At 41.5% G+C, this 27,950-nt stretch overlaps 2 protein-coding genes across 3 annotated transcripts in view; one reads left to right on the forward strand and one right to left on the reverse strand.

Annotated features, from left to right (window-relative positions):
* Positions 1-4,544, reverse strand: part of DROSHA (drosha ribonuclease III) — a 69,263-nt gene extending 64,719 nt beyond the window's left edge. Inside the window, exons 1-3 of the mRNA XM_030480812.2 lie at positions 4,477-4,544; positions 1,111-1,968; positions 135-227 (exon numbers count right to left, since the gene is read on the reverse strand). Coding sequence (XP_030336672.1) covers positions 135-227; positions 1,111-1,961 — 944 coding nt within the window. The 5' untranslated portion in view covers positions 1,962-1,968; positions 4,477-4,544. The remainder of the gene's footprint in view (positions 1-134; positions 228-1,110; positions 1,969-4,476) is intronic.
* A 27-nt stretch (positions 4,545-4,571) lies between these two features.
* C1H5orf22 (chromosome 1 C5orf22 homolog) lies at positions 4,572-26,727 on the forward strand. 2 transcript variants are annotated; one of them, XM_030480821.1, is made up of 9 exons: positions 4,572-4,760; positions 11,825-11,970; positions 13,152-13,301; positions 16,858-17,317; positions 19,605-19,667; positions 22,128-22,249; positions 23,131-23,197; positions 23,804-23,943; positions 25,320-26,727. In XM_030480821.1, exons 1-9 carry the CDS (start codon positions 4,656-4,658, stop codon positions 25,450-25,452), a joined length of 1,386 nt encoding a protein of 461 aa, XP_030336681.1. In that variant the 5' UTR covers positions 4,572-4,655; the 3' UTR covers positions 25,453-26,727. The 2 variants fall into 2 exon arrangements, with proteins under 2 accessions (XP_030336681.1, XP_030336683.1); XM_030480823.1 differs by having other exon boundaries at positions 4,600-4,830.
* The last annotated feature ends 1,223 nt before the right edge of the window (positions 26,728-27,950 follow it).

The raw sequence follows: 27,950 nt of genomic DNA on the forward strand, positions 1-27,950 counted from the left end.
AACATAAATTTAAGACACTCATCTTTTCTGAGTTTCAAACCAGGCACATATACACATATACAAAACACAAAAACCCACATGCATGAATGCACAGAGACCCAAATACACTAAAGACTGAATGTAACCTTCATTACCTTCCTGGTCTCTTGTAATCTTTTTTGTAGGATCTGTCCGGTGATGTTGATCTTCTGCTGTCACGGTGCCTATGCCGTTCCCTCTCCCGCTCCCTTGGAGAGTTCAAAAAATAAGTTAAATAAGTAAACTGGCATTTCATATATTCACGACATATCCCAAAACAAGCAGTCCACACTCACCCATCTGAATCATGTCAACATAGCCTACAACTTCCCTACTTCTTTTAACTGGTATATGCTAATTTTTACTGTGGTCCTCTTTTGAGATCACAGGCTGGTCTTCATCCTGAACAGAATCACACACGCAGGTCTAAGCACCCAGTAGGAGGTCCTGTGAACCCTGTACATATCTGCACTGGTCTTCCATGAGAATGAGGACAGAAGAGGATGAAGACAGAAGAGGATGAAGAACACTGCACAACATTCTTTTCACTAAAACACCTCACTGCAGGGATTAGATATATGCCCCTATCAGGCTACAACTCCCTCAAGCGCTGGGCTTACTCAAAGAAAGACCAAATTCAAGTAACACTTGGAACCCTAACTCTGGTATCTAAATCGTTAAATTTGAAGTGCTGGCACTTAACCATTTGCAAGGCTCAGCTTTGATCCCAATCTTTTGCACAAACTTGTGACAACTCTACTTTCAAGCCACATGTGTAAGTTTCTATGGTAAATACCCATGAGACTTGAGCACTACTCAACAATCCTCTCAGTTTTCAAACAAGAGTTTCTTTGCTTCCAACTATCTCCATGGATAAGGGCAACAAACCTGTCAGCTTGCAAAGATGAGGCAGAAGCAGCATACCTCAAAGGCATCGAAACAGTAGCTCTTTCCATGACACCTGAGTACTGGCGACCTCCCCATATAGAGGGGAAAACAAGGGTGGAGGAAGAACATTGAATTGATGCCAAGTAGTACTGTGGGAAAATTATGACAGCTTTCCCTTTGCAAGCAGAAAATACCCCAAGTTACCTGTTACGCTCGTAACTTCTGTGATGAGGCGATATCCTTCCTCTGTCATAATCTGTTCGGTGCCGACTGCTTTCCTGCCTCCTCCTATCTGGACTCCGTCCACGATCCCGACGATCCCCATGGTTAGTGGACCGATGCCTGTCACCATGGATGTGACCGTGCTCACGATGTCTGTGCTCATCGTAGTGCTTGCTCCTGTCCGGAGACCGTCGATCACTTTGTGACTTCTCTCCCTGGTACTGACCCGTGTGCCGAAAATGACTGCTGCCACCACTGCTGTTGGTAGTGCTGTTCTGAAAGGAACCGGAGTTGTGCTGATAGCTGTTGAAGTTAGGTGGTGGGAATGACTGCTGTGAATACCCTGTGGAGTACACAGGCTGGTAGCTGACCTGCTGTGGCATGACTGGTGGAGGGGGAGGATGCGGTACTGTGGGAGGAGGCATCATGTAAGGAAAGGTGCTTTGCCCAGCAGGAGTTCCTGGCACGGGAGTATTGCTAGGATTTGGCACTGGTGGAGGAGCAGGAGGGAAGCACGGAGGCACCGGGAAGCTCTGTCTCATCTGGTGGTTTGGAAACGGTGGCCTCATGGGACACTGGCTGATGGGATTTTGTGTGGAAGGCGGCACTGGAGGAGGATAGGGCACAAAGTCTGGCCTGGGAGGCATGTAACCAGTGGTTGGAGGGTTTGAATAGGTTGTTGGAGGGGCAGTCTGCTGGTCATACTGGTATTGTACGGAGGGCTGTTGTGGGTGAAGCTGCCGTAGGTTCTGAGGGCGGTAGGTCTGTGTTGAAGCTCTTGCTCCTGGTCCCCCCTGGCCACGGGGACATCCTCGCCCGGAATGGAAAGACATGGCTCACCTTTAATGAGGAAAATAAAAGTCCAGTGTCACACAATTTTTGTAGAATGCCCTTAATGCATTTGCAGGAACTACTCCCAGAGTGCTAAAACTACAGTTCCTGCAGCTTCCTTTAACGGAAGCAGTGAACAACGTCCACCGATTTTCACTGGGAGCTTTGTGCTACTCAGACCTCTAGTAAAGGTCATATATGCCCCTTTGATTCCTTTAAACCTCTAAGCCATGAAAGCACTCCACTGTCTTTAATCTAGAACCCAAACTGAAGCATTCTCTCTCACTTAGGGCAAAACTAGGCACTTTTGATACAAAGCCTTTAGGCACCCCACACCAAAGAAACCACTCATTTCAACAACTGCAATTGTCACCAAAAGCCCTAAAACAAGGAGTCCTTTCTAGAACAGATTCTAAACTTCAGACAGAACTACTTTACTAACACCTCATTGCAAGTTACCTGGTCCAACAAATCTTGTAAATTTTAAATGAGATAATAGCAATCTATATTCACAATTGAGACCCAATTTAGTAAAGGACTGAATTCCACAGATATGTCAAAGTATTTTACACTAGGTAGGTATATTTTTGTGGAATAATCTTACAGGTTACAGAAATAAAAATAATGCAGACTGTGCTGCTGCTTCAATTCCATTGAAATAAATAGTTCCCAAAAAAACCCTCAGCTGCCTGCTTGGTCCTGCTACCTTTCCAGCAATTGCCACTGCTTCAAGTAGGCTTAAGTCTTGCTCAAAACTATGCATGTATTTATTGCATTGTATTAATGTTTATAAATGAAAACCACTGTGCTTCATTAAAGTTAAAAGTCAATTCTTTAATTACAATGTTAAGTTTCAAAAACTGGAAAAAGGCAAAAAAATCAAAATTAAATTAAGAAATCATTCATGGTGTCTCGGCTGGAATGAAGGAAGAGGAAAAAATATTAGTTAAGTAGTGACACAAGTCAAATCCTGTTTTTCTTAAGGGGGAGGGAGAGAAGGAAGGGAGATAGACACACATAACTGGAAAGATCACCAGATAAAGAAAACAAAGCCTCCCTTTTACTGAGGCTTTGCTGATGCTGAAGTTCACATACAGAATATTCTCCCTCCTGCTACCATGCAACACAGCCTACCCAGACTGCTCAGAGCACTACTTTCAGCTGCATTCTTGTGCCATTGCTGCAAAAGATGGAGCTTTCTGAGAGAGAGCAGACAACTTCTGGAACCAGAGGGAGACAGGAAAAGAAATGAAGGGAGAAAGGACTGACATCAACGAGCAGGAACCAAGAGGACCTACGGCCCTCAGACATGCAGGGCTCAGTGGAAGCCACTGGAATTGGTGGCAGTGACATTCATTCCCTCTCCAGAACAGCCAAAGGCCAAAGTAAGTGAGAATCCTGAGTTTTTAGGAGGCAGCAGCCACAATGGTAAAAAGTCACTTGCTCCTTCCAGTCAGTCGGTGCCTTCTCTGTACTCGCCAACCTTGTAAAGGCTCTCAAAAAGAAACAACAAGGGGTAGAGGGGAAGTCTATTTCCATTATTTTGGCTGGCAACTGTCACTATCAATCCTACTCCATCAGATGCTGAATCAATTTTACTTTAGTTTTCCAGTCATGAGAGACTCAGCTCTGCCTTTTAACAGAAAACTGTTTTATTCTTCGCCAACATTTACATACATGTTTTATTTAAATAGGCTGAGCTAAACTCTTACTACCTTAAACAAATTAAAGCAAAGGCCACTGTACCACGGTGCCTTGCATTAAAGCACATGTCATAGCATTCCTCTTAAACAGAGCTCCAAAACTTCCCCAACACCAGAGAACTGCTCTGGCTCTACTCTCTGCATTTCACTGCTTCAGAATGCAGATTCACGGCTCCAAAAAGATACAAAAAAGCTACATGGAATGACTGTAAACGCCCAAATTATTTTAAAGCTCCCTCCGCTGCAAACTTTGGTCACACTCGATTTTCATTTAAATTTAAGGAAGTTCAAAAACACTGGAAGGGACAAACCTAGGAGAGGAAATGTACTGTGCTGGTGGAAGCCGCCACACACAAAAGTAACACAGGTTCCTTAAAAAGGCCTCATCCAACCACTACCTCCCAGCGGTCTGTCACGGCCTCCAACGGCCACCGAAGGAAAATAGAGCGGAGACAAACCGGGCGATGAGTCCGGCACCCGGCGGGGCTCTGCCGCGCTGCCTTCCCGCCTCGCGGCTCTACTCTCCGCACGGAGACGGCTCCTCACCCGCAGGCCGGCCAGGCGGCCGCCGCGGGATGCACTGCGGGCAGGGGCCGCCTGGGCCCCGCCACCCTGAACCCCACCAGCACCGAGCAGCCCGCCAGCACCAACACCGCCGCGCCGCCTCCCCGCCGGGACCTTTCCCCGCGTGCTGGCACCAGGCCCCCACACCGCGCGGAGAACCGCGGCACCACGGGCAGAGCGGAGCGGCCCAAGGGAAGCCCCCGCAAGCCCCGCGGCCCCCCGCCCAGGTAGCCAGGCACGCCGAGCCCACCTGGCGCCCCACCGCCGAGGCCACCCGGGCCTGCAGCGCCCCGGCTCCGGAAGAGGAAAGTGGTGGGAGGGAGCTGCGGGCGGAAGCACCACCCGCCAGGAGGGAGGGAAGGAAAGAGAGGGAGAGCGGGGCGTGGAACTTGGGCCTTGCCGGGTCAGGCCCGCCGCCGCCGCCGCGGCATGAACAGCGGGGGCCCGGTGGCCGGCAGCGGGGCCCGGCCCCAAGGGGGCTGTCTGCGGGCCTACCCGGCGCTGCCGGTGTGGGTGGTGGAGGACCACCAGGACGTGAGTTCCCGGCGCTGGGCGGCGGGGCCGGGCGGCGGATACGGGGCGTCCCTCGGGGGATGTGTAGGAAGTAACTTCGTTTGTTTCTTTTCCTTTCTTTCCTTTCTTTCCTTTCTGCGCGGAGGCTTAGTCTGGTAGGTGGAAGCGAAGGGAGGTGTCCGGTGTATTGGTTCCCTGTGCTCTCGCTGGCAGTCTCCCGGGAGGATGCGTCTTCCTGCCATGTAGCCGGGTTCTCCCGGCTCCGGGTGCTTCCTTGGGAACCAGAACAGTCCCCACCTCCACAGCCGCGCACAGACCTTAAACCTTATTTCGCTGTCACTCCTGAAACATAAATGAACTTCAGTGCCCAGCTGGCCTGAATTCCTTCCCGGTTCAGTGGTTAAGCTAATTAATCCCATGAAGGCATTTTTGCTGCTTTTTAAACGATCGTTGCTGACTTTTTATTTTTTTTTTTATTATTCTTTGGGTTGTGATTGCTATAGTTAAAAGGAAATAATACCTATATTACACTGCTCTTAAAATTAGGTAAGCATTAGTGCAGTACTTGGAAACTCAGCTTTTCAGTGTATGACATCTTGACAGCAAATTGGTAAATATAATCACATCCTAACAGGCAGATTGACTGCTACTTCATGAGAAATTTTGAATTTGAAACTTTTTTAGTTAAGTCACTGAAAAGGGAAGTGAAGAAGGAATTGCTTTTGAACTGCTGTTTCTATTTTCCCATATGGTTTGTTTATAGGCATAAGCTGAGGCCTTATAGGCATAAGCTGAGGCCTGAGTAAGCAGATTCTTTACTAGATTCTTTGCAAACAGAAAATTTCAGTGTAATGAAACTTATTCAAGAAAAGTTAAAGAAAATAATGTTCCGAATTTGCAAGTAGGTAGCTTAACACAGATAATTTTTTCTAAGACTCAGCAAAATATATGATGCTGTGATAGCTGATTTTTCGTGGTAACCAATGACTTAGAGTGTCACTGTGGCAGGAATACTGAGATAATGACTACTAATGATTCTTCTTTGTTTTACTCTCTGTACTAATGTTTTCAATTAGCTTAAAGTCCACTGGTACTAAATGTATGTGCTCTGTTTTCAGTATATGTGTGTCTATCTTGCATAAAACATAAATGGCTGTTCATCCCAAACTGTAAGAATGTCACAGAAACTTCATATAGTCCCTTGCTGACTCTGGTGTTCCTTTTCTCCAAAAGAAATCCCATGGGTGGGTTTGCCTTTGCCTGAGGCAGGAATAACCCAGACTGTCTTCCCCAGCAAGTTCTTTATGTGCTGCACAGGAACTTTGTGCCCCTCTACAGTACGTAAAAGTTCTGATTGGGCTGGGCCAGCCCTGTTGGCAGATCCCCTACTGTTGACCAACCAGGTGGCTTTTGGTAAATGTATATCCCAGTGTTTGAAAGTCCCACCACCCATTGCTCTCAGTATAGTATTTAACAGCCCATTGTACCATTTGAGTTTCCCAGAGGCTGGTGCATGATAGGAGATGCGATATACCCACTCAATGCCATGTTCTTTGGTCCAAATGTCTATGAGATTATTCTGGAAATTAAGTCCCAATGTCTGACTCAGTTCTCTCTGGGGTGCCGTGTCGCCACAAAACTTGTTTCTCAAGGCCCAGGATAGTGTTCTGGGCAGTGGCATGGGACACAGCATATGTTTCCAGCCAGCCGGTGGTTGCTTCCACCATGGTAAGCACATAGCGCTTGACTTGGCAGGTCAGTCAGAGTGTGATATAGTCAGTCTGCCAGGCCTCCCCATATCTGTACTTCAGCCATCGTCCTCCATACCAGAGAGGCTTTAACCACTTGGCTTGCTTAATTGCAGCACATGTTTCACATTCATGAATAACCTGGGCAATAGTGTCTATGGTCAAGTCCATCCCTTGATCACAGGCCCATCTATACATTGCATCTCTGCCTTGATTGCCTGGGGTGTCATGGGCCCATCAGGCTATATCAAATATACCCTTATGTTGCCGATCTAAATCTACCTGAGCCACTTCAATCTTAGCAGCTTTTTCCACTTGCTGGTTGGTCTGGTGTTCCTCAGTGGCCCAACTCTTGGGTACATGAGCATCTACGTGGCGTACCTTCACCACCAGGTTCTGCACCCGGGCAGCATTATCTTGCCACAATACAGCAGCCCAGATGGGTTTACCTCTGAGCTGCCAATTGTTTTGCTTCCATTGCTGCAACCACCCCCTAGGGTGTTTGCCACCATCTGTGAATCAGTATAAATTACTAGCTATTTTTCTCATTCAGCAATGTCCAAGGCCAGCTGGATGGCTTCTACCTCTGCAAACTGACTTGATTCACCCTCTCCTTCAGCAGTTTCTGCAACTTGTTGTAGGGGACTCCGTACAGCTGCCTTCCATCTCCGATGCTTTCCCACAATATGGCAAGACCCATCAGGCATATTGCTTCTCACTGTCTGGGAGTTTGTTGTACAGTGGGGCCTCCTCAGCATGTCACATCCTCCTCTGGTGACATTCCAAAATCTTTGCCCTCTGGCCAGTCCATGATGACTTCTAGAATTCCTGGACGACTGGGATTTCCTATTCGAGCTCGTTGTGTAATTAGTGCGGCCCACTTACTCCATGTAGCATCAGTTGCGTGATGTGTAGAGGAGACCCTGCCTTTGAACATCCAGCCCAGCACAGGCAACCGGGGTGCCAGGAGGAGCTGTGCTTCGGTGCCAGTCACTTCTGAAGCAGCTCGAACCCCTTTACAGGCTGCCAGTATCTCTTTTTCAGTGGGAGTATAGCTGGCCTCCGATCCTCTGTATCCCCGACTCCAAAAGCCGAGGGGTCAATCTCGAGTCTCCCCTGAAGCTTTCTGCCAGAGACTACAGGTAGGGCCATTCTCCCTGGCTGCGGTGTAAAGCACATTTTTCACATCTTGCCCAGACTGGTCCAAGGGCTACTGCATGAACTATCTCTCGTTTAATTTGTTCAAAGGCTTGTTGTTGCTCAGGGCCCCATTTAAAATCATTCTTCTTCTGAGTCACGTGATAGAGAGGGCTTACAATCGAACTGTAATTTGGGATGTGCATTCTCCAGAACCCCACAACACCTAAGAAAGCTCGTGTTTCTTATTAGTTGGTGGAGACATTGCTGTTATCTTGTTGATCACATCTGTGGGGATCTGGCGACGTCCATCTTGCCATTTTATTCCTAAAAACTCAATATCCTTGGCAGGTCCCCTCTTGACCTTACTCTTTTTTATGTCAAAACTGGCATTCAGAAAGATTTGGATTATTTTCTTCCCTTTCTCAAAAACTTCTTCCGCTATATTGCCTCACACGACAATGTCATCAAAGTATTGCAGGTGTTCTGGAGCTTGCCCCTGTTCCAGTGCAGTCTGGATCAATCCATGGCAGATGGTAGGGCTGTGTTTCCACCCCTGGGGCAGTCGGTTCCAAGTGTACTGGATGCCCCTCCAAGTAAAAGCGAACTGTGGCCTGCACTCTGCTGCCAAAGGGATTGAGAAAAATGCATTGGCAATGTCAATTGTGGCATCCCACTTGGCTGCCTTTGACTCCAGTTCATATTGAAGTTCTAGCCTGTCCACTACGGCAGCACTCAATGGTGGTGTGACTTCATTCAGGCCACGATAGTCTGCTGTTAGTCTCCACTCTCTGTTAGACTTTTGCACTGGCCATATGGGGCTATTAGTGGGTGAGTGGGTCCTGCTAATGACTCCTTGGCTCTCCAATCCAGCATTCACTAGAAAGGGATCCCACCACCTATTTGGCTTCCTTACCCCCTAATTCCAGGCTACTGGTCCCATTAGTCCAACACTGGAGCAGCCAGGTGACAATGTGCCTGCCTGGACAATGGTTGAAATCTTTTTGCGTATCTCACAGCTCGCTCAGGGATAGAGATCAGGTGGTTACTATTCATTTATGAGTTATAACTCTTACTCCTCCCCAAGCAGCAGCTATCTTACTCCTCCTATTTTTGTGAAGGTCCTACTTCAGAGAAGTCCGCACTTCCTCCTGCTCCCTCTTAGAAGAAGCTCCTTTATCCCTTACCACATGGGCTGACTTCTTCCAGTATTTCTTCTTGTGTATAGAGGCAACTGATACTGCTGGTTCTTTGGTTCAGCTGCAGTGCCTGTCCTTTTGTTGTCAGACCCAGAGACTTTCTCTTCCCCTTGAGAGTACTGAGAAGTGTTGAGCAGGGCTCGGTAGGCATGGGCCAGGCCCCAGCATGCTGCAGTGATTTGTGTCTCTCTGGAATTGCTAGGGTAACAACATACTTTTTCCAAATATTTTACTGTTTTTTCCAGATTCTGCTCTTGTTCAGGAGTGAAATTCCAAAACACTGGAGGTGCCTACTGTCCTAGGTACTTGCCCATACTATCCCATGCACCCTGCTACTCATAACTATCCAGTCTCTGGGCAGATCCCTGGGTGGTATTCTTAAATAGCTGTTTAACCCTAAACAAGACCTAAAACACATTCAGGAGACATACCAACAGGAACATGCTGGTTTCAGCATTCTGAGGATATTCAAAATTCTCAAGAGCAATTGTAATTAGCCTGGAGGAGAAGGGGAAGATGGAGGAAGGTATCTCCCTCATTGATTGACTCTCCGGAAAAGGTGGAAGGTGTAATTATTGACAGTTTCCAATAGATGGCTCCCGAAGTACGGAGATGATGGCAATGCTGAGTACAAATACTAGATCAGCCTCAGGACCAGCAATTTAATTGTATCATAAACCAGTGTTACAAAGTGCAACCAAATTATAACCTTACCCCAGCCCCCAGAAGTGATAAAAGCACACAACAGGGTACATATACAGCAGGTAAAGTGTTACAGAACACAAATCTGAGATCATGCACAGCAACTCTGAGAGAAAATAAATCGACATTGTGTCTAGTGACAAACTAATACAATGAATGCTTATAACAATTTTTTTTTTACATGCTCTGGTCAGATGTGTCATTATCTCAGTGCTTCGTATCCCACATTGGGCACCAAAAAGGACTGTCATGATTTAACCTGGCAGGCAGCTAAAAGCCACACAGCTGTTCACTCACTCCCACCCACAGTGGAATGAGAGAATGGAGAAAAAAATGTAAAATTTGTGGGCTGAGATAAAGACAGTTTAATAGGACAGAAACAAAGGGAAAATAATAATCATAATGATAAGAGAATTATAATGTCTAGAATAAGCAATGCACAATGCAATTGCTCACCATCTGCCAACTGACACCTACCCAGTTCCCGAGCAGTGCCCCCTGGCCAGATATTCCCCTACTTTATATACAGAGCGTGACATCATATGGTATGGGATATCTCTTTGGTCAGTTGGGGTCAGATGTCCCAGCTGTTTCCCCTCCCAACTTCTTGTGCACCCCCAGCCTTCTCACTGGTGGGGTCATGGGAGAAGCAGGAGAGTCCTTAACTTAGCGTAAACACTACTTAGCAACAACTAAAACATCAGTGTGTTATCAACATTATTCTCATCCTAAATCCTAAACACAGCACTGTGCCAGCTGCTAGGAAGAAGATTAACTCCATCCCAGCCAAAATCAGGACATCAGCACTGGTGAGGCTACACCTTGAATACTGTGTTCAGTTTCGGGCCCCTCACTACAAGAAAGACATTGAGGTGCTGGAGCAGGTCCAAAGAGCAACGAAGCAGGTGAAGGATCTGGAGCATGAGTCTGATGAGGAGTAGCTGAGAGAACTGGGGTTGTTCAGCCTGGAGAAAAGGAGACTCGAAAGACCTTGTCGTTCTCTACAACTACCTGAAATGAGGCAGCAGCGAAGTCTCACAATCTGTAATAACACTTACCTGAGATGAAACTAATTTTAATTGCAAAGGTTGTAGATTGTTCAGGTAGCCCAGATTACTTCCTTTTTCTGAAGAAGTGAAAGTCATGGATGAGGGAACACTTGTTATTTTTAATCTTGTGTTAGCTACTATTACAGCAGTATACGTATTACTGCACATGTAGTGGGTAGAAGGCGGAATTTATTCCTAGGCAGATGGAATACAGTCACATTTCAGCTGGCAGTCATGTTTAAAGTTATGCCCATGCAGTATCATGGATTTGTCATGATTTGTCATCTCAATCAGTTTTCTGCCAAAAAACCATAGCTCCATTTCTGTTGTAATGTAGAGATCATGTGTAAGTTTTATTGCCCAGTACCTTTCCCTGGTCTTCGCTTTCCCTGTATAATAGGGCTGTGATGCACAATCCTTGCTGGATTTGCTCTGGCAGCTAAGGCAGTTACTGTCCTGTTACTGGGGGAAACATTCCATCTGCTGCAGTCCAGTGTAAGAGATACCAGGAATCAGCCATCAGTTTTTGCAGTTTTACCACCCTACATTATTGCACTTCAGTGGTTTGCTATGCTATTGATTGATGAGTTATCTCCTGGGTTTTCACCTTTGAGTGAAGACCTTCAGTAGGGAATGGTGTTGGGCAGTTGAGAAAAGTAGCCTCTTTATTGCAGCCACTAAGTCGTGTAGGGATTAGGAATTAAGCCCTTTCTTCAAGGGGGATAGGTTTAAAGATCAGCTGAAGTTTAAATCGTGGTGGGGTCAGTTTTCACTCCTATGTCAGTTAACTTGTAAAACACAAGTAATGATATGTTTGTATCTCCACAGCACCTTTCTGCATGGTGAGGAAACTTGATAGCATGGATAAGGCAATGCAGGGGCAATGTTCTGCAGAGGAGGAAAGGAATTCCTGGAGTTCCGTTGTAAATGAAAAAAAATCCTAGGAATTAGGTTGAATGATTAGTGAGAAGAGCTGCTGCAAACAAGACTTTCTATAAAGAGGGAAAGAGGGAGTAAAGTGGTGATTCTTCAGCAGCTTCTTGTGTGAAACACTTGGGCTCATAATGATTACAGTTCATGAGCTGTCTTGCCACTGGAGTTGTTTCCCCTTTGTATTGTTTTCTGTCTCCTCCTCCCTCTAATACGAATTCTAAAGAAATAAGAGTGGGACTGGTGTTTTTGCTGTCAAAGTTGTTGGATTTTTCAGGCCACTGGTTATAACTGAAGTATTTTTACTTGTGTTGTTTCAGGTGCTGCCTTTCATCTATCGTGCCATTGGTTCAAAGCATCTTCCTGGCAGTAACATCACCTTTGTTCATCTTGATTCCCATCCAGACCTTCTTATTCCTGTGAATATGCCTGCAGACACCGTATTTGACAAAGAAGCTCTTTTTAGGTAAGTCCCAGGTACTGCATTAGAGTACTTGTAAGTCCACTTCTTGCTGCATTTGATTTACAGAGAATATTGGTATAACTGCATAGGAAATATGAACCAAACAGGCATAAATCAGGTTCAGGTTGTATCTTCTACCTTTTCACTTATGCCTAAAACTTTTTTAAAATGGAAAAAGTTGTGTTTTATGAACGCAGTGAAATGTTTATGTTGCATATCAAGCAATTTAAGATGTATGAATTTCCTTTTTTTAGTTGTTCGGTAGTATATCATGTTATTAGCCCAAGTTGTTCCTCTTCATAACAGAAGATCACTCAGTGTATGCTTTGGCTGAAGAGCTGTAATTTTAAAATAGCCTTTCTCTCTTCACACTGAAAAATTGACTTTGAAATTGAAATAGTATATCCTCTGTTGACATGGTGAGTATGGGAAGTTGAACAAGATTTTCCTGCTAAGATCAGTATTTCTCCCTGACTACTTAGGCAGGTAGGTAACAAGCCACAGAGTGATCCCTGCTATTGTCTTTGTCTTCCTGTTTTAAAATAAATGTTGATTGCTTCAGTGTTAAGGTGATTTACAGCAGTGACAAGCTGATGCAATTGGTGTGTAAGTACCTATGTCATCCTACCCATAGTCAGGATTTAGTTCTCTTTGTAGGATGCGTAAGAAGTTTTGTGGGCCATATTGTACACCTAAAAAAAAAAAAAGGGTGTTGATAATGAGGAAAGATGCTAATCTGCAGACACTAATTGACTCTCTTTAATTACTGAGATTGTATTTAAATCTCCTCAGATCAGTTTAAAATAAAACTGACTCATGAGGTCAGTTTGAAGTTATTTAGAATAGTGTTGATGATGCTCCTTGCACTTTCCTCTGTCTGACGTATCAAGAGAAAAAGGACAACAAAGCTATGTAGTTTATAATCAAAGTGCCATGCTAAGAGTGAAGCTGATTGCACTCTATAATCCTAACTTTTAAAAATCTGCTGTAGACATTGTTGGTCTGTTTTATGAATAAAGATTTCCTTCTTTTTCTTTCATTGGTGATGTGATCCTTACAGATGAGTACTAATTTCAGATGATTTGCATGGGTGCTTTCAAGATGTTGAAGATGTTTGTGGTGTTCTTGACCATGTTTTACACGGAAGGTAACTGTTGTTTCCTGTTTTTCTCCATTCATTACAGTGAATTAAGTATTGAGAACTGGATTATGCCTGCTGTTTATGCTGGCCATATTTCTCAAGTAGTTTGGCTTCACCCACCCTGGGCTCAGCAGATCTCAGAAGGAAAACACAATTTTTTAATTGGGAAAGACATATCAACAACTACAATCAGGTGAATTTTCTGCTAACTTATACTTGCAATATAAAAGCTATCTCTATAGCTTTTCATGGGCTGGTTTTTTTCTTTTATATTCTTGGATAAAGATAAAAATTTCATTTGTATTTGTGATCTCCTTAGGACCTAATGTGACTATTTGTGTGAATGGGCACACTGAAAATTGTGCCTTTTCTTTTTTTAATAGGTAATTCTAGCTATTCACATTTCATTTCAGCTACCCAGGTTTTAAATTAGGTCTCCTTAAAGTAAAAAAAAAATCTCAGAAAGCAGTCATTTTTAAGAGAGGATTTGGGTAACAGAGGGCAGCAATTAGATCTTCTTCAGCCTTCCTTTATCAGGACAAAACAAGCCCAGTTCCCTCAGCTTCGCCTTGTTCATCATGTGTTCTGGCCTTCTAATCACCTTAGCAGCCCTGTTAGATCTTCAGCTTATTGATGTCTCTCTTGTCCTGGGGGCCCAAACCTGGGCAGATTATTTCAAGTGTGACCTCATTGGTGCCAAATAAGAGGAGAAATCTCTTCTCTTGACCTTTTTGCTATGCCTTTGCTTATACAATGAAATTTTGTGATTAGTCTTCATCACTGCAGGGGTGTATTGTTCACGCAGGCTCAAGTTGCTTTTTGCTGGGACTACCAGTTCTGGTTCTTCAGGTTTTTGCTTGTCTTGCCAACCCTGTACTTCTGCATGGAGTTATTCTGTCCCAGGTGCAGGACCTTGTATGTATATTATTTTAACTTGATAAGATGCCTGTAGGCTGTTCCTCTAGGCTGTGTAGGTCATTCAGGAGGCCAACCTATCTTCTAGTGTATTAGCTACTCCCCAAGGTTCCGTGCTTCCTGTAAACTTCCTAAGAGTGCATTGCTGAGGGCATTAATGAAGATGTCAAAACAGTAACAATCCCTGAGGAACACTACTGGTAACTAGCTGCTGGTGAGACTTCAAACCATTGATCACCACCATGGAACTTGGTCCGGCCAGTTTTTCACCCACCTTGTACTGCACCCAATGAGTACATATCAAGGTTTATAAACAGAGGATCATATGATAATAGATATTAAATATTTTTAAACATCAGGAAAACGTAATTTTTCAGTGCATCCATTATTTCCTCTACCAGTTAGAATTATTAATGGGATATCCTTCTTGCTTCACCATTCAATCATAGAATGCCAAATTCTAACCTAACTCATAGTACAGTATAAAAATAAGATCTAATTAAGTAAATGAGATCAGTTTGATAAAACTGGCCTGAAATAAAAGGAGATACTACTATTTTAGCAAATGTTATAAAATTCATAATTACTTTTTGCGCAATTGCATATCATAGTAACATACTTAAGAAAACTGGTTTAAGACAAACTGGTTTTTACTGTTTGTGATAAAAACAGGCAGAGGAGTCACATTTGGGCTATGTGGGAAAAAAATCACTTGGTCTGCTTTTATTCTGTACTCAGATCCAGCTATTTTCGTCTAGTTCCTTTGATAAGTTTCCCTTCAGGGTGTGCTTATATGGTTAAATGCAGTAGGACTGACTGACCCTTGAAGTTCAGAGATTTGTGTTCAGCAGAGTTATAACAAAAAACTGGACAGAAGATGAAAGGCAGCTTTTATTTTATTTTCTAAATAGAACCTAAATGTACCAGTCAGGATGAAGTTTGGCATCTTCATTGTGACAAAACTGGGCATCTGGGCATTTAATGCACATAAAGCTTTCCCTTGTTTGGGTTTTTTTTTTCTTTTTTTCTTTCAGGGGTTGGGGGGATGGGACAAAGCAGTTCAGCTTCATCTGTTTAGTCTTTGGTCTTGCTAGTAAAATTTTTCTTTGGTGTCAGCCATGATTCTATTTTTCTGGTGAAGGCTTTTTTTGTTTGTTTTCTGGTGTTTTGTTTTTTGGTTTTGAAGTTAGTCTACTAGTTAAGCACTGAAACATGTACACAGGCAGGTGGTGAATTCTCCATTCTTTGATAAAGTCAAAGCTCTACTGGACAAGGCCCTCGCTAGCCTCATGTAACTTTGAAGTTGGTTCTGCTTTGATCAGATGATTGACTAGAGACTTTCAAATGTCTCTTCCAGTCTTAATCAGTCTGTGATTCAAGTGCAGATCAGAGACTCTCATCATCCTGTGGGATTCATGCAGTCCATTACAATTTTGCATGCGCCATATTCACTGCATTATGATTTTGTACAGCTTGAATGGGCATGTACAGGTAGTGTGTTTTGCCAGTGTATCAGAATAAACCTTTTGATGCAAGTTTAACAGAAGAAAGCAGAAAAATGCTTTGGTTTACCACCTTAAATAAAACACTAAAGCTCCACAATTCTGAATCTGAGGCCTAAAGTAAACATAAATAATAGGACAAAAACTGGTGCTTTCAGTTACATTTAACCATGAGAACTAGCACACATGTAGAAATAATTCATGATGGCCGAATAGCTCTCCCACAGATCCTCTGGTCATCTTAGCAGTATTGAAAACAACATTTCAAGCTGCCTTTTGAAGATGGTCAGGTACCTCTTCTTTAGGTTCTAGGCTTACTAAAATCACGAAGGAAGAAAGGGAAAGAGTCCTCAGAAATACTAACTTCCTAAAAGTTTCATTGACAACACGTGGCTGGATAGGCAATAGATGTTCTCATCTTAGCAAGCTCAGGATAATCCAGCCACGAGACATGGGGGAACTAAGCTTCAAATTTCTGATACTTATGAAATTATTTGTCTCTGTTGATTGATGGTGATACCTCGTAATCAAATGAGGCCTTAACACAAGTGGGCAGAAGTTCACATTTCTTCTTAAGCTTATTTTCAAATCTGAATTTATGATGCTTAAAGCTTAATGCACTGAAATGTGGCTTGAAAATTAAATTCTTTTAATTTTCAGTGTAAGCAGAATTTTTCAGCATTGTTGCTTTTGTTTGGTTGATTGGTTGTTTTTTAATTATGTAGATTCCATTGATATGTATCTATTCATCCTTGAGTTACCAGCTCTCCCCCACTTAGAATAGGGGATCTATATTGGTGGTAAAAAAATGTTAAGTGCTACCTATAAATTCAAAATTCACAATGTTTTACTAAATCATTATTCATGGACTTCAGGGCATGCCTCAAACACAACTAACAGATTTTTCCTTACAAATTAGGCAATCCAAGACAAAATATCATAGCTTTGAAATTTTATATGCTGTATATTGACAGTATCTTGTTAAATTCTGGATCATGTCTTTAAAATGCAATTCAATGGCAAATTAATCGTAGCAGCACATAATGTAGAATCTTATTCATTAAAACCTTGGAGGGCTATCATAAAAAATGAGTGATTTTTAATATATTTATTCAGCAATAAAGAAGTGGAAGTAGAAAATCCTTCAATTTAAAAACCTGCAGATTAAAATAAATAATTTTGTGTACACAGTTTTATTGCTTTTGTTACCCATTAAACATCTGTTCATTCTTCTCAGCCCTACAGCCCTAGCATGTAGCCCTAAAGTGTACATGCTTTTTTCCAAGCTCTTTGCAAAGATGTATATTAACTCTGAGTTATTGTCGATTGTAGGGTTACAGGTACAGATAATTACTTTTTAAGTGATGGTCTTTATGTCCCTGCTGATCAGCTAGAAAACCAGAAGCCTTTGAATTTACACGTCATTCTCATCAATCCTACTGAAGCATCAAACAACTGGGAAGAAAATGGCAAAGCAGCATCTGCTAAGAGACTGAAGCTAAATACGGATGACACAGCAAGCACTGCTTCTGCCTCTTCATCAGTGGCTCCTGACCTTGATTACAACACCCCAAATGTGAAGAAAAAGGATGTGCAAAATACAGGTGCCCTGAACAGGACAGAAACCTTGTCAGAGTGCTCAGCTTCAAGCTCTCTAAGAAACAGTGAATGCCCAGTAAGGGATGTTGTTAAAGATGTCTGCCAAGTACTGCAGAAAGGGGATGCATATGTTTTAGACATTGACTTAGATTTTTTTTCAGTTAAAAATCCATTCAAAGAAATGTACACACAGGTAAGCCTGACAATGGAGAGGCCTCACCATTCACAAAAGAGTGGATTCACATAGCATTTGTGTCCATGGGGAAATTTTCATCTAAGCTAAATTAGCGGATCTGCTGATTATGATTCTGTAGTATTCATTATTCATGGTAGTATTTGAAGGAGAGGCATTCTAAAAGAGTGTACGCTGCAAGAATTACAACAACCTAATAGGGGTAGATCCTTACATTTGAAATCAGTATCAAGTGCATATTCAAGCTCAGAGGTATATGGCTCATTTCTGCTTGTTGCTTAGGACATAAATTATGCTTGGGTTTCCAAAGGTAATGTTCCAAATACCCACAAGATTTATCAGAGAGGGATGACAGATTGTATCATTTTTTAACCCCTACAGCATGCTATTGGCAAGCTGCTGTGTTTCAAAAGGGATGGTGGTGTTGATTATCTAAAGAGTACTAGCTTCTCCTGATAAGAGGCTGTTAATGCTCATTTCCTTTGTCTGGAGTGCTGACTATAAGGATGGGCAAGCAGCTGTTGTCTCTGATGCCATCACTTAGATCTTAAGACTCTGCCTTCTATTTCATTTATAACTTGGCTGCTCAGCAAAGGTAGCTCATCTGTATAGGGTCATAAATATATAGATCCTCAAAGGAGCAAAGCAGTTAGTAGGTTTTATAGAATCGTAGAATGGTTTGGGTTGGAAAGGACCTTAAGATCACCCAGTTCCAGCCCCCCTGCCATGGGCAGGGACACCTTCCACCAGACCAGGTTGCTCAAAGCCCTGTCCAACCTGGCTTTGAACGCTGCCGGGGATCGAGCATTCAGAACTTCCTTGGGCAGCCTGTTCCAGTGCCTCACAGTAAAGAACTTTCCTTATGTCTAACCTGAACTTCCCCTGTTTAAGTTTTCTTGACATGAACAGGATTTTTAGGAACTAACTAATCTGCCCTGAAAGTTGGCTGTGGCATTTAGGTTTACAAATTCTTCTGCAATATCCTTACTGGTTTTACCATTTAAATATAGTTTTCAACATTGTTTTAACTTCAGCCTGTGCTAGAGAACATATGGCATCTTTGAGTTTCAGCTAGGCTACTGTTTCCTTGTTCACCAGAAAAAGAAAATACAGTTTCCCTTGACTTCTGTTGGCTTCTGATATTCAGTATGTATGACTACAGTATCTTCAGACATTGTGCGGTGCCAGTTGTTCTGAATCACATAGAGAAGTGTACAGGGAAATCACCATGGGGTCTTGCAATGTAAGAATAGAATTTGATACCTCTCTTAGGGCTTGAAATACATTCTGAATGAAATAATGGAGGAGTTTTGGGAGGGGGGGTTGGTTGGTTGTTTTTTTAGGGGGATGAGTGTTTTGTTTCTCATACCTTTTTTTGTTTGTTTGTTTTGTGCTATGATAGGTTCTCAGTCCTAGGAACTACTTTTGGAAGTGGGCTTGCACAGAGCACCCAGTGTATCTTTTTTGATATAATGATTTCATTTGCAGTTAATATTTCTTAACTATTTTCCTCCTATTTTAAGTTGCAATCATTCCATCCTTGAAATATCTCCCAAGTTAACACTTGAAATGTGAGAATCCAAGGAAAAGCTAAAAAACAAATATAGTTCACCGTTTCAGAAGAGTATTGTCTTCCCTACCAAAGAAGTCTAAAATCTAAAACTTTGCCCTAAAGATTACCTTCGTATTTCTATAAATATTGAATAGCCTACCCTTTTCTACCTCTGCTCTGAAAAATTCATGTGTTCACCTTTTTAATGCTGTTAAATAACAAGATCCGTTTATCTTTGATTAATTAAACCTGAATATGATCAAGGAGTAGGGCTGACAACCACCTGTAATAGTTTAGATGTGCACTTGTTGGCCAACTACCCTGAAGCCTTTACCTGTCCTGTTTTCCTTTACGATCATACTCTCCTGTTGGTTTTGTCTGCCTGAATCTGCCATCTCAGTTTTACTCAGCATCTCATTGGGACCTTAGTTCAGCAGCATGTATGATTAATTTCAACGACTTTTTAACTAACAGACTGTAAATACTTACATCTTAAAGCTGTGTTTTTGAAGTCAGGTTTAAAGTTAAACAATTGCAAAATGTTTGGCTGAGGTCATGAAGTATTCTCAAGCCTTACCACCTCTTCCTCACCTGCATTTATGGAGAGCTATCTGCAGTACTAGAGTAGAGGAATGATCTTGGTGATCAAATTCTTTTTTTGAAGAAGGAAAGTTTTGAGGATTTTGTTTCTTATTTGAAGAGTCTAATTTTTTTCCTCTTTTTTCTTTCTCAAAGACAGAATATGAGCTTTTGCAAGAGTTGTACAGTTTCAAGAAGCCTCACAGAAATGCAACAGAGGTATGGTATTTCCTTGTGGGATGTTTGAGAGTATGATTTTTTTTTTTACTTATCCAATAAAAATGAGTTACAAGAAGGAAGTAACCTATGAAAGGTGCTTAGAAGTGGTCTTGAATTAAGCCATGCAGGCAGGCTGAATGCTAATCATCAGCAGCTTAGGAATTCTTTCCTGTTAAACATTTTGGTTAAACATGTGAATTGCATATTTAGCATGAGTGTGAAAATTAATTTCTGTAAACAAGTGGTAATTGACGAGGAAGAAATGAAAACAAAGTAAGTCATCTGCAGTCTTGTTCTTTTTATGGCTCAACAGAGCTTTGGTTTGGTGAGGCTTTTGGTTTTTTGGTTTTGGTGGTTTGTTTTTTTCCTGATTGTTTCCCCCATGTACCCCCCACTCCCCCCAGCTTTCCCCTTCCCTGCCCTAGTTGCTCTTCTTTGATAGTCAGAGCTGTGCTCAATGTCTAACAATGTCTAGTATTGTTATAGATATATATATAGTATATCGATACATATACACAAACTAGTATTTTTATAGAATCATAGAATAGTTTCATAGGATCATGGAATTTAGTTCCAACCCCCCCGCCATGGGCAGGGACACCTTCCACTAGACCATGTTGCTCAAAGCCCCATCCAGCCCAGCCTTTTTGGTTTTTGGTTTGTTGGTTGGTTGGTTGGGGGCTTTTTGTTTGTGTTTGTTTTGGTTTATTTTATTTTCAAATCTATTTATTTATATGTGGAAAGGAAGGTGTTACACTCTGGAATGTATTATTAATTTTATGTGTTGTGTGCTTCTGAATCATGGAAATGTAAGTCTGCTGTAGCTGCCAAAATAGTCATTTAGCCCTGAATTCAGATCATGGAGACAGCCATATTAATGATCATTACACTAAGTAGTTTCTAAACAAGATCTTGTCTTTGCTTTCATAATCTCATCCAAACATTATCACAGGGAGATTCAACACACGTAATTATCACAGATTAATGAAACTTAATTAATATGTGTGTATAAAGAAATTGAGATATATGGAAGATTGTCAAATTGATTTTCATATTTCTTAGTCACTCAGCAATAAAACCTATTTAAAAGGTAGTTAAAGGTATAAAGGGTAAACGCTTGTGGTTTAAGTGCCCACTATGATTTCAGGACATAAGTTATTTACAAAAACCAACAAATTTATAGGAGACAGCTGAAATGGTTAGCAGACAATGAGTAATGGATAGGTATAGAACTGAGCAAGTCAAGGCTAGATTCATGGATGGGTTTATAGTGAAACAGTCAATTTAAAGGGTTTGAAGGTAGAAAGCGTCTGAGCTTTGTGTTTTTCAAAGGTTCAGAAAATATCCTAGATGTCTAGTTTCTTAAAATCTGGTTTTGTAGTTAGATGTACATTTCTATCATACTATAAGATAATAATGTGTAGTTTGGTTTTGGTTGGTTGGTTGGTTTTGGGTTTTATGTAGTATAGAGAGGGATCAGACATCTCTATAAGGTTAGTTACTGGTGCTGTGTAGAAAAGTATTATTCATACCCCAGGATAGGATCATAAATCTGTAGTTCATGAATGGTCGATACCCTCAACTCTTCTTAAAAATTAGCCCAAAGTTGACATCACTGGCGAAAAGAAACAGCATCTGTTATATGGTATAGCCAGCAGAATCTGAAGAGGCAATTATGTTTTTAATTGTTACCCATCTATTCCAGTGTGCTTTTTAATAATTTTTACACCCTGCTGCATTTTTAATACCAAATATGCTAAGCATTGCTTTTCATTTGATATGTTATGTAGGATCTTTTTCTGCAAATGTTTGCTTGTACAACTGTATTCATGTATGTAGCTTCACTCCAAGAAGACTGTCTCTTTATATGTTCTGAACTTTTTAAGAAAGGTCATAAACCTTTGCAGGATCAGAGCAATAACTGACATTAATTTAATTCCATGTATTTTCAGGCACACAGAGTTGAAACAACCTCAAAGCATCAAATAATTCATTTTGTTGTGTTTTTCTTTTTTTTTCCCACCTGAAAATGCATTTGATTTAATTTTTTTTTTTTTTTTACTTAAAAAATTAAATCCTCCTTTCATTATAAAAATGTAAAGGTTGTACTCATCTGAGCATTTCAGTGCTATAGAAACAAATTCAGTAATTACTTACATACAGTTTCTTAGCTTTCCTTGTTGTATTCTGGCAGAATTTAGCTGTGGGTTTTATTGGGGTTTTTTTATTTATTTTTGTGGGAAAGACAGAGCAAAGATGGATGATTTATTCTGAAGGTATAACAGCTTCTTCAGGTATTCATTCTTATTCTCTTGAAAAGATGTTCTGTAGTAATGAATCTGTTGTTTCTAATGCCCCACTTCCAGCAGATCAGTCATTTCAGAATTTAAATCATAGGGTAAGCTATGACATTCTTACCTCTTTTTTTCCTACCATACTTTTATATGTGCTTACTTAAAGGAGGGCTTGCTGGATTGTGTTGAAAACCGTGTTCATCAGCTAGAAGATCTGGAAGCAGCATTTGCAGATTTGTGTGACAGTGATGATGAAGAGACCCTACAGAAGTGGGCTTCATATCCTGCGTAAGAGATTTCTAAATGTCTTAAAATGCAAACAGTACTTTGGGAACTGATTAGCCCAGCACTTTGCTAACAGAAAAGGAGAGAGGCTGGATAGGATCTATGCAAGGCTACTGTTTTTCCTTTAGTTTAAAGGAGAAAGAGCCAAACAAAACAGAAGGAAAGGCAGTCCATTTTCTTCAGTACCATAGCAAGCTTTCCAAGATCAGCCTTATAAAGCTTCATGCAGGTTCTATTTCCTGTGGAGGGAGGCATGCTTGGTGACTAAAAATTTAGTGATTTGTGTGAAGCAGAGCTCTCAAAAAAGCACCAAACTACAGAGGACACAGTGAAACACTTCTGTGGGGTTCACAAAGGTTCTGCTTTGTGAATGAAAGGCTGTACCTGAGTAACAGTGTCCACAAAATGTCTCAGAAGCATCCAGTGTGCTTTTAAACTAAATGTTTTCAGCTTAAAAGAAACAACAAAAGTCCAAGCTTTCCTTTGATAGGAAAATAACTCATTTTCCCCATCTAATGCAGCTGTTACTGCCAGACCTGTGTTACATTGACCATAAGCATTTCATGTCAAGTTCATATGACTTTGAGTTACGACAGCTTCTCTCCAGGTCTGCCCTAAAAGAAGTGCAAAGAGGCGTTGCCAGAGGCAGATATGAGTATAGGGGCTTTCCAAAAAAAAAAAAAAAACCCAAACTGGTGAAACAGTACAATAGTACTGATAATTTCCAGTTTTCTCAGGTGCAAGATGACAGAGGGGCAAATTTCATTTTCATATCCTAGGCCCAATCCTTTCCTCCTTTTTTTGACTCTCTCTTTTTTACACTTAAGGTAAATGTATGTTTCCAACTGTATCTCTAAGAAGTTTTATTTTTGTTTTAACTCCAGAATGAAGCCACTTGTTCAACTAGTTCACAGTTTGAAAACCAGGATGGAAAGCCCAGACTATGAAATGGTAGGTGATTAGGTAAAAGAGTAGAAAGACATGCTTCAAAAGCATAGCTTCAACAGGGAGGGAGAAGATCATGCTTCATTTGAGACTTGCTTCTTGATAAATTTTCACATTGAATTTGTGAGATTTTGGTAGTTTTCCTTTTCTTTGTGTCTTGTTACTTAGGCCAACTTTTCTATTTCACGCTTCTAAAATTCTAGCACTCTTGTTTATATTTAGAGAACATTAATGTGATCTTTCAGGACTATGACGTCTCAGGCTGCTTCCTGTGAAGAGGGTTTCATTTTACCAGGGTCTGTTGATATACGTTATAGAACTTAAGTTACTTGTTTGTAAAAGATCAGACCTATCATTTTCAAGGACTGCAGCATACTCTGAATTCATAGGAGAGGTACAGTATATTGAAGATAATGAAACAATCCATATAACCTCTGAATTTTGTTCTTTTTGTTTAAAGAACAAGTTGGGGAAAAAAACAACTCTTACTGCCTGGAGGGAGGTGTAAGTTACCTACTGGGCTAGGGATGGTATTTTAGAGGCTTTCTGCACAGATAAGCTGTATCAATAATTCATCATCAGAAATTAGATCTCTGTTTAATTTACATGTAGGTCCATCAGGCTGGTCTGACCTGTGACTATATGGAGCTTCCTCACCATGTTAGCACTGAAGAGGAGATCGAAGGCCTCATAAAATCTGTTAAAGTTCTACTAAAAGATATGCCTAAGCCCACGCTTGTGACAATTGCTCGGTAAGACTGTGTAGACACTTCTACTTTAAAACTCTCAGACTATGCTTATGTAGCTAACTGATTTTATCAATATAGCACTGGTTGGCACATCTTATATTCTGTCTTAAAATGGAAACCTTACAGTGTAGTGAAAATTGATAACTGAAAAAGTTGTCAATTTGATCATAAAGCATTGACAGTATCTGCACAGCTAAGGGAAGGTTCTGTGCTGACGGCCAGTTTTTCTGGGCTTTAGAATAGCTGGTACAGATTGCAAAAGCAGTGAAAACATGATGGCTTAATCAGCTTCAGCACAGGCTGTACAAAGCCTGTGATGAGGCCTTGAGTGTGCTGAGATTGATAGCTGTCACTGAGGTTCATACTTTCCTACTTGTATTACTTGTGCTAGTTAGAGCAAAGCTAGCTTGGGTAAGCCTGCATGGGCTGAAATCACATCTTCCTTATTCTATTGCTTGAGGGCTTATTGTACTACAGATAGGATTTTTGGTTTTGGCACAACTTCCGATGGAAGTGGCTTTCATCTATTAGGCTGGAAGAAATTTATGTTCTAGAAAGCTGTAGTAAAGCTTTGTATGGGGTAAAAGTTATTTTATTTGGGAGAACAGGATGGAGTTTGAGGCCGGGGACCTGGGATAACTAGGGGTTTGACCTGGGAAAACTTAATTTGAAGACAACAGTGTATCTGCTGACAAATTGTTGTAATTTAATCACTTCAGAAATACTAAGTGTGCCCTTAAAGGGAAGGCAACAATAGCAGAAGCTGACATGAAATTGTTCTTGTCAACAAGATTCAGTATGGCTAACATCTGCAATAAAAGAAAGCTGTATTTCCTGTGCCAGCTGCAGGGTTATGATCCAATCTTGCAGAGAAAACAGAATAATTTATGTAGATCTTGATAGATAGAAAATCCAAGAAGCATCAGCTCTGCTTTTTTGCTGTTTGCAGTTCATTAATAGATACTGTAAATAATGTTATATCCCAAGGATTGTGAAGATTTTTTTTTCCAAGTTTTCCTACCTAGTTTACTAATAGCATTTGAGTTTTTCCATCTTAACTTTCCACCAGTCCTTTAATAGATCATTTGCTTGAACTTTGACTGCCAACATGTTCTGTGTCAGAGTGAGGAAGAGAGTAGAATTGGAAGGATGAATAGGTCACATTCCTGATCTGCCACAGGCTTTATATTAAGCTTGTAAACTGTTACCGTTGAAAGTATTGAGAAGGAGCTCTATGCTTTGCAGGGATACTGGGATACAGAGCTCACCACAGTTTGAAAGTAGCTTCAGCCTAGATGCAGAGCATTAGAAGAATACAAAATGTGGTCATGATGGTGATACCTGTACTCTCTCATGCTTTTTTCAATTCCTTGTTACAGATCAAGTTTGGATGACTATTGCCCTTCAGAGCAGGTTGACATCATTCAAGAGAAGGTTCTCAATTTACTAGGTTCAGTGTATGGCACTCTTGATGTGCACTTGGATTACTCAAGCATCTCATCTTCTTTGTGACCTTTCTTCATGTATTGCTGTCTAATGCAGTGGATTAATTTAAATTGCATATTACCTGTGGTTGCAAGTGTGGTTGCAAGAAAATGCTGTTATTTCAGCAGGTGGCACTAGAACCTAAGCTGACCCAGAGTCAGGTTTGAGTCACATCGCTTTCTCCAAGTTAGCTGCATCTGAACTGCCTTCGTTCAGATTAGTTCTGTGGTTATTATTTTTACTGTCTTGCTGCTTAAAATTGGTGCAGGAGAAACTATTTTTGTCCATAAAATGTATTTTTTCACCTGATTTCTTTAAGTGTCTGTAAAAAAAAAAAAAAGGTACTATATATAACTTCTTAAAATAATTTATTTTCTGTAATTAAAATTTTTTGGTGGAGTTTGGTGAGTAACAGACATGTTCCTGCTGCACTGTACCTTTTAAAACATTGCCTCAATAATGCCGTTAAGACATCAGGCTTGCACAGTGATATTTTTTAACTGCTGTGCCTGAGAGGATCAGGCATCTGCCTCTCATTTCTCTAGAGCAGCTTATGGCTTTTGCCCCTTCTACAGCATTTTATTTATATTTGTACTCTGTTGCATTAATATTGTCTTATTTTGCCTTAGAGTATTCCACTGGTGACTCAGATAATGTACAGACATGGGCTTGGTGTTTTCATTTTTACATATTTTTGAGGATAAAAAGTATGGGTGCACGTGCATGCTTTTATCTGTTGAATCCTGTAAGGAGTTAAATTGATGGTTTCTTCAGAAACAAAGATTTAACTTCATTGAAGTCAGCAGTAAAACCTTCTGTAGCAGGTTCTAGAGAAAACTGCCACTTGCAGAGGAAAAAAAAAAACCCATACAGGATTTATTTGGGAATGATAACTGAAATTGGAAAGACAAAAAACCACCGAAATTATTCACTATTATGAATAAATTTTGCTTGTAATTTCTTCTGAAGTAGTTAAGTTCATTTGCTAACAAAAACTTCATGCACTTTTACAATTTTTTAAAACTTCTGCTGTAGATATGACTATATTATAGATTGTAAATATATAATTATTTTAAAATATTTCTCTCAGTAGAATAAATTCCATGACCATGGACCCATTTTCTTCGTGCTTATGTATTCCTTTGTGCTTATGTATTCCTTCCAAGGCATGGCTACCCTTGGATCCAAGATCCTTAATACTTCATTAACAGGCATACACTGCATACAGAAACTAAGTGGAGTCAGATCACGTACTGCTTGTGTACATTTTGTTTTCTTTAAAGTAAAAGATGCTTTGCTGGAGTTTGAGAGAGGTTGTAGAAAACAGAAAAAACACCATTGGATCAAAGGTGTGAGACATACTCCTATGCTGTGGAGAATTTCAAGGCCAGACTGGATGGGGATCTGAGCAACCTGGTCTAGTGGAAGGTGTCCCTGCCCATGGCAGGGGGTTGAAACCTGATGAGCTTTTTAAGGTCTCTTCCAACCCAAACCATTCTGTGATTCTATGAATGAAGTTAGCCCCAGGAGGAGAGTGCGGGGTGTGATGGCACAGTTCTGCCTGGCTCACTGATACCCTGCTTTCCTGTCACAAACCAGAGCACCTGTAGCACATCAGCATATACCGGGTGCAGGCGCCCATGTGCTGTCAGCACCAGCAGCAGTGAGGCGCTGCCTGGGCGTCCCCTGTGCGGAGCGGCTGGTGCTGGACACAGCCGGTCCCAGCCGGCTCCACCGACCCCAGCGCAGGGCAGAGCTGAGCCCCTCAGCCACAGGCGGGCACCTCGGGGAAAGCCTGGGTAAGGAAGGGCAAAACACTGCCTGGCAGCCAGGGCTGAGGGATCCAACTGGGGGATCCCCTAGCATGGACTGGGCTGCATCTCCTGCCTGTGTGCCTCTGCCCGCCTGCTGCTGCGGGGATCGCCTGGTTGGCAAGTTACGAAAATAAATTTACTCTTTGCTTTTCATTCGTGGTGTTGTCATTGTTCCTGACTCACACACACACATTCACTATGGTTCTGCACAATTAAAGTAGCATCAAGAATTGTCTATGTGTTCGCCAAATTATTTAAGAAATCTTCCTTTCAGGCACAGTTTTTGTTCATGAATGCCGAATTGGTATCATCTGAAATCTATGACTAACACAGAGTGTGCAGTATGTTCCAGAAAATGTCATCTTACAAAATTACAAAGATATTAATTTCTGCAGTGAGAGGACATTTGCAAGGTTGTTTTCCACCTTGGCAAAGGTAATCAAAGAAAACCAGTAACAGATCTCTCTGTTTATTGCTTCTGCTGGATAGGGCTTATTTATTGACCGCAGGTACAAATCCTCCATTACTTGTGTCTGCCTCAATTTCCTCTCAGCTTATTTCAACACCTATTATGCAGAGCAAGATAACGAAATTGTAATGCATAACACCTCTAATCAGTGCTGTAAGGATGGGACATGAAGGCCCATTAGAAATAAAAACACTTGGGGATATTGGCATGGCAGCGTCATGTAAGATGGCAGCTCTGCATTG

This window comes from Strigops habroptila, chromosome 1 (genome assembly GCF_004027225.2).
Source record: "Strigops habroptila isolate Jane chromosome 1, bStrHab1.2.pri, whole genome shotgun sequence".
In the NCBI taxonomy this organism is placed as follows: Eukaryota; Metazoa; Chordata; class Aves; order Psittaciformes; family Psittacidae; genus Strigops; species Strigops habroptila.

Bases quoted from the DNA above. Each gene is read 5' to 3' on its own strand.
- C1H5orf22 (XM_030480821.1), top strand. From the start codon at position 4,656: ATGAACAGCGGGGGCCCGGTGGCCGGCAGCGGGGCCCGGCCCCAAGGG. The intron at 4,761-11,824 runs GTGAGTTCCCGG...GTGTTGTTTCAG, and splicing joins TGGTGGAGGACCACCAGGAC to GTGCTGCCTTTCATCTATCG. The intron at 19,668-22,127 runs GTATGGTATTTC...GCTTACTTAAAG, and splicing joins CTCACAGAAATGCAACAGAG to GAGGGCTTGCTGGATTGTGT.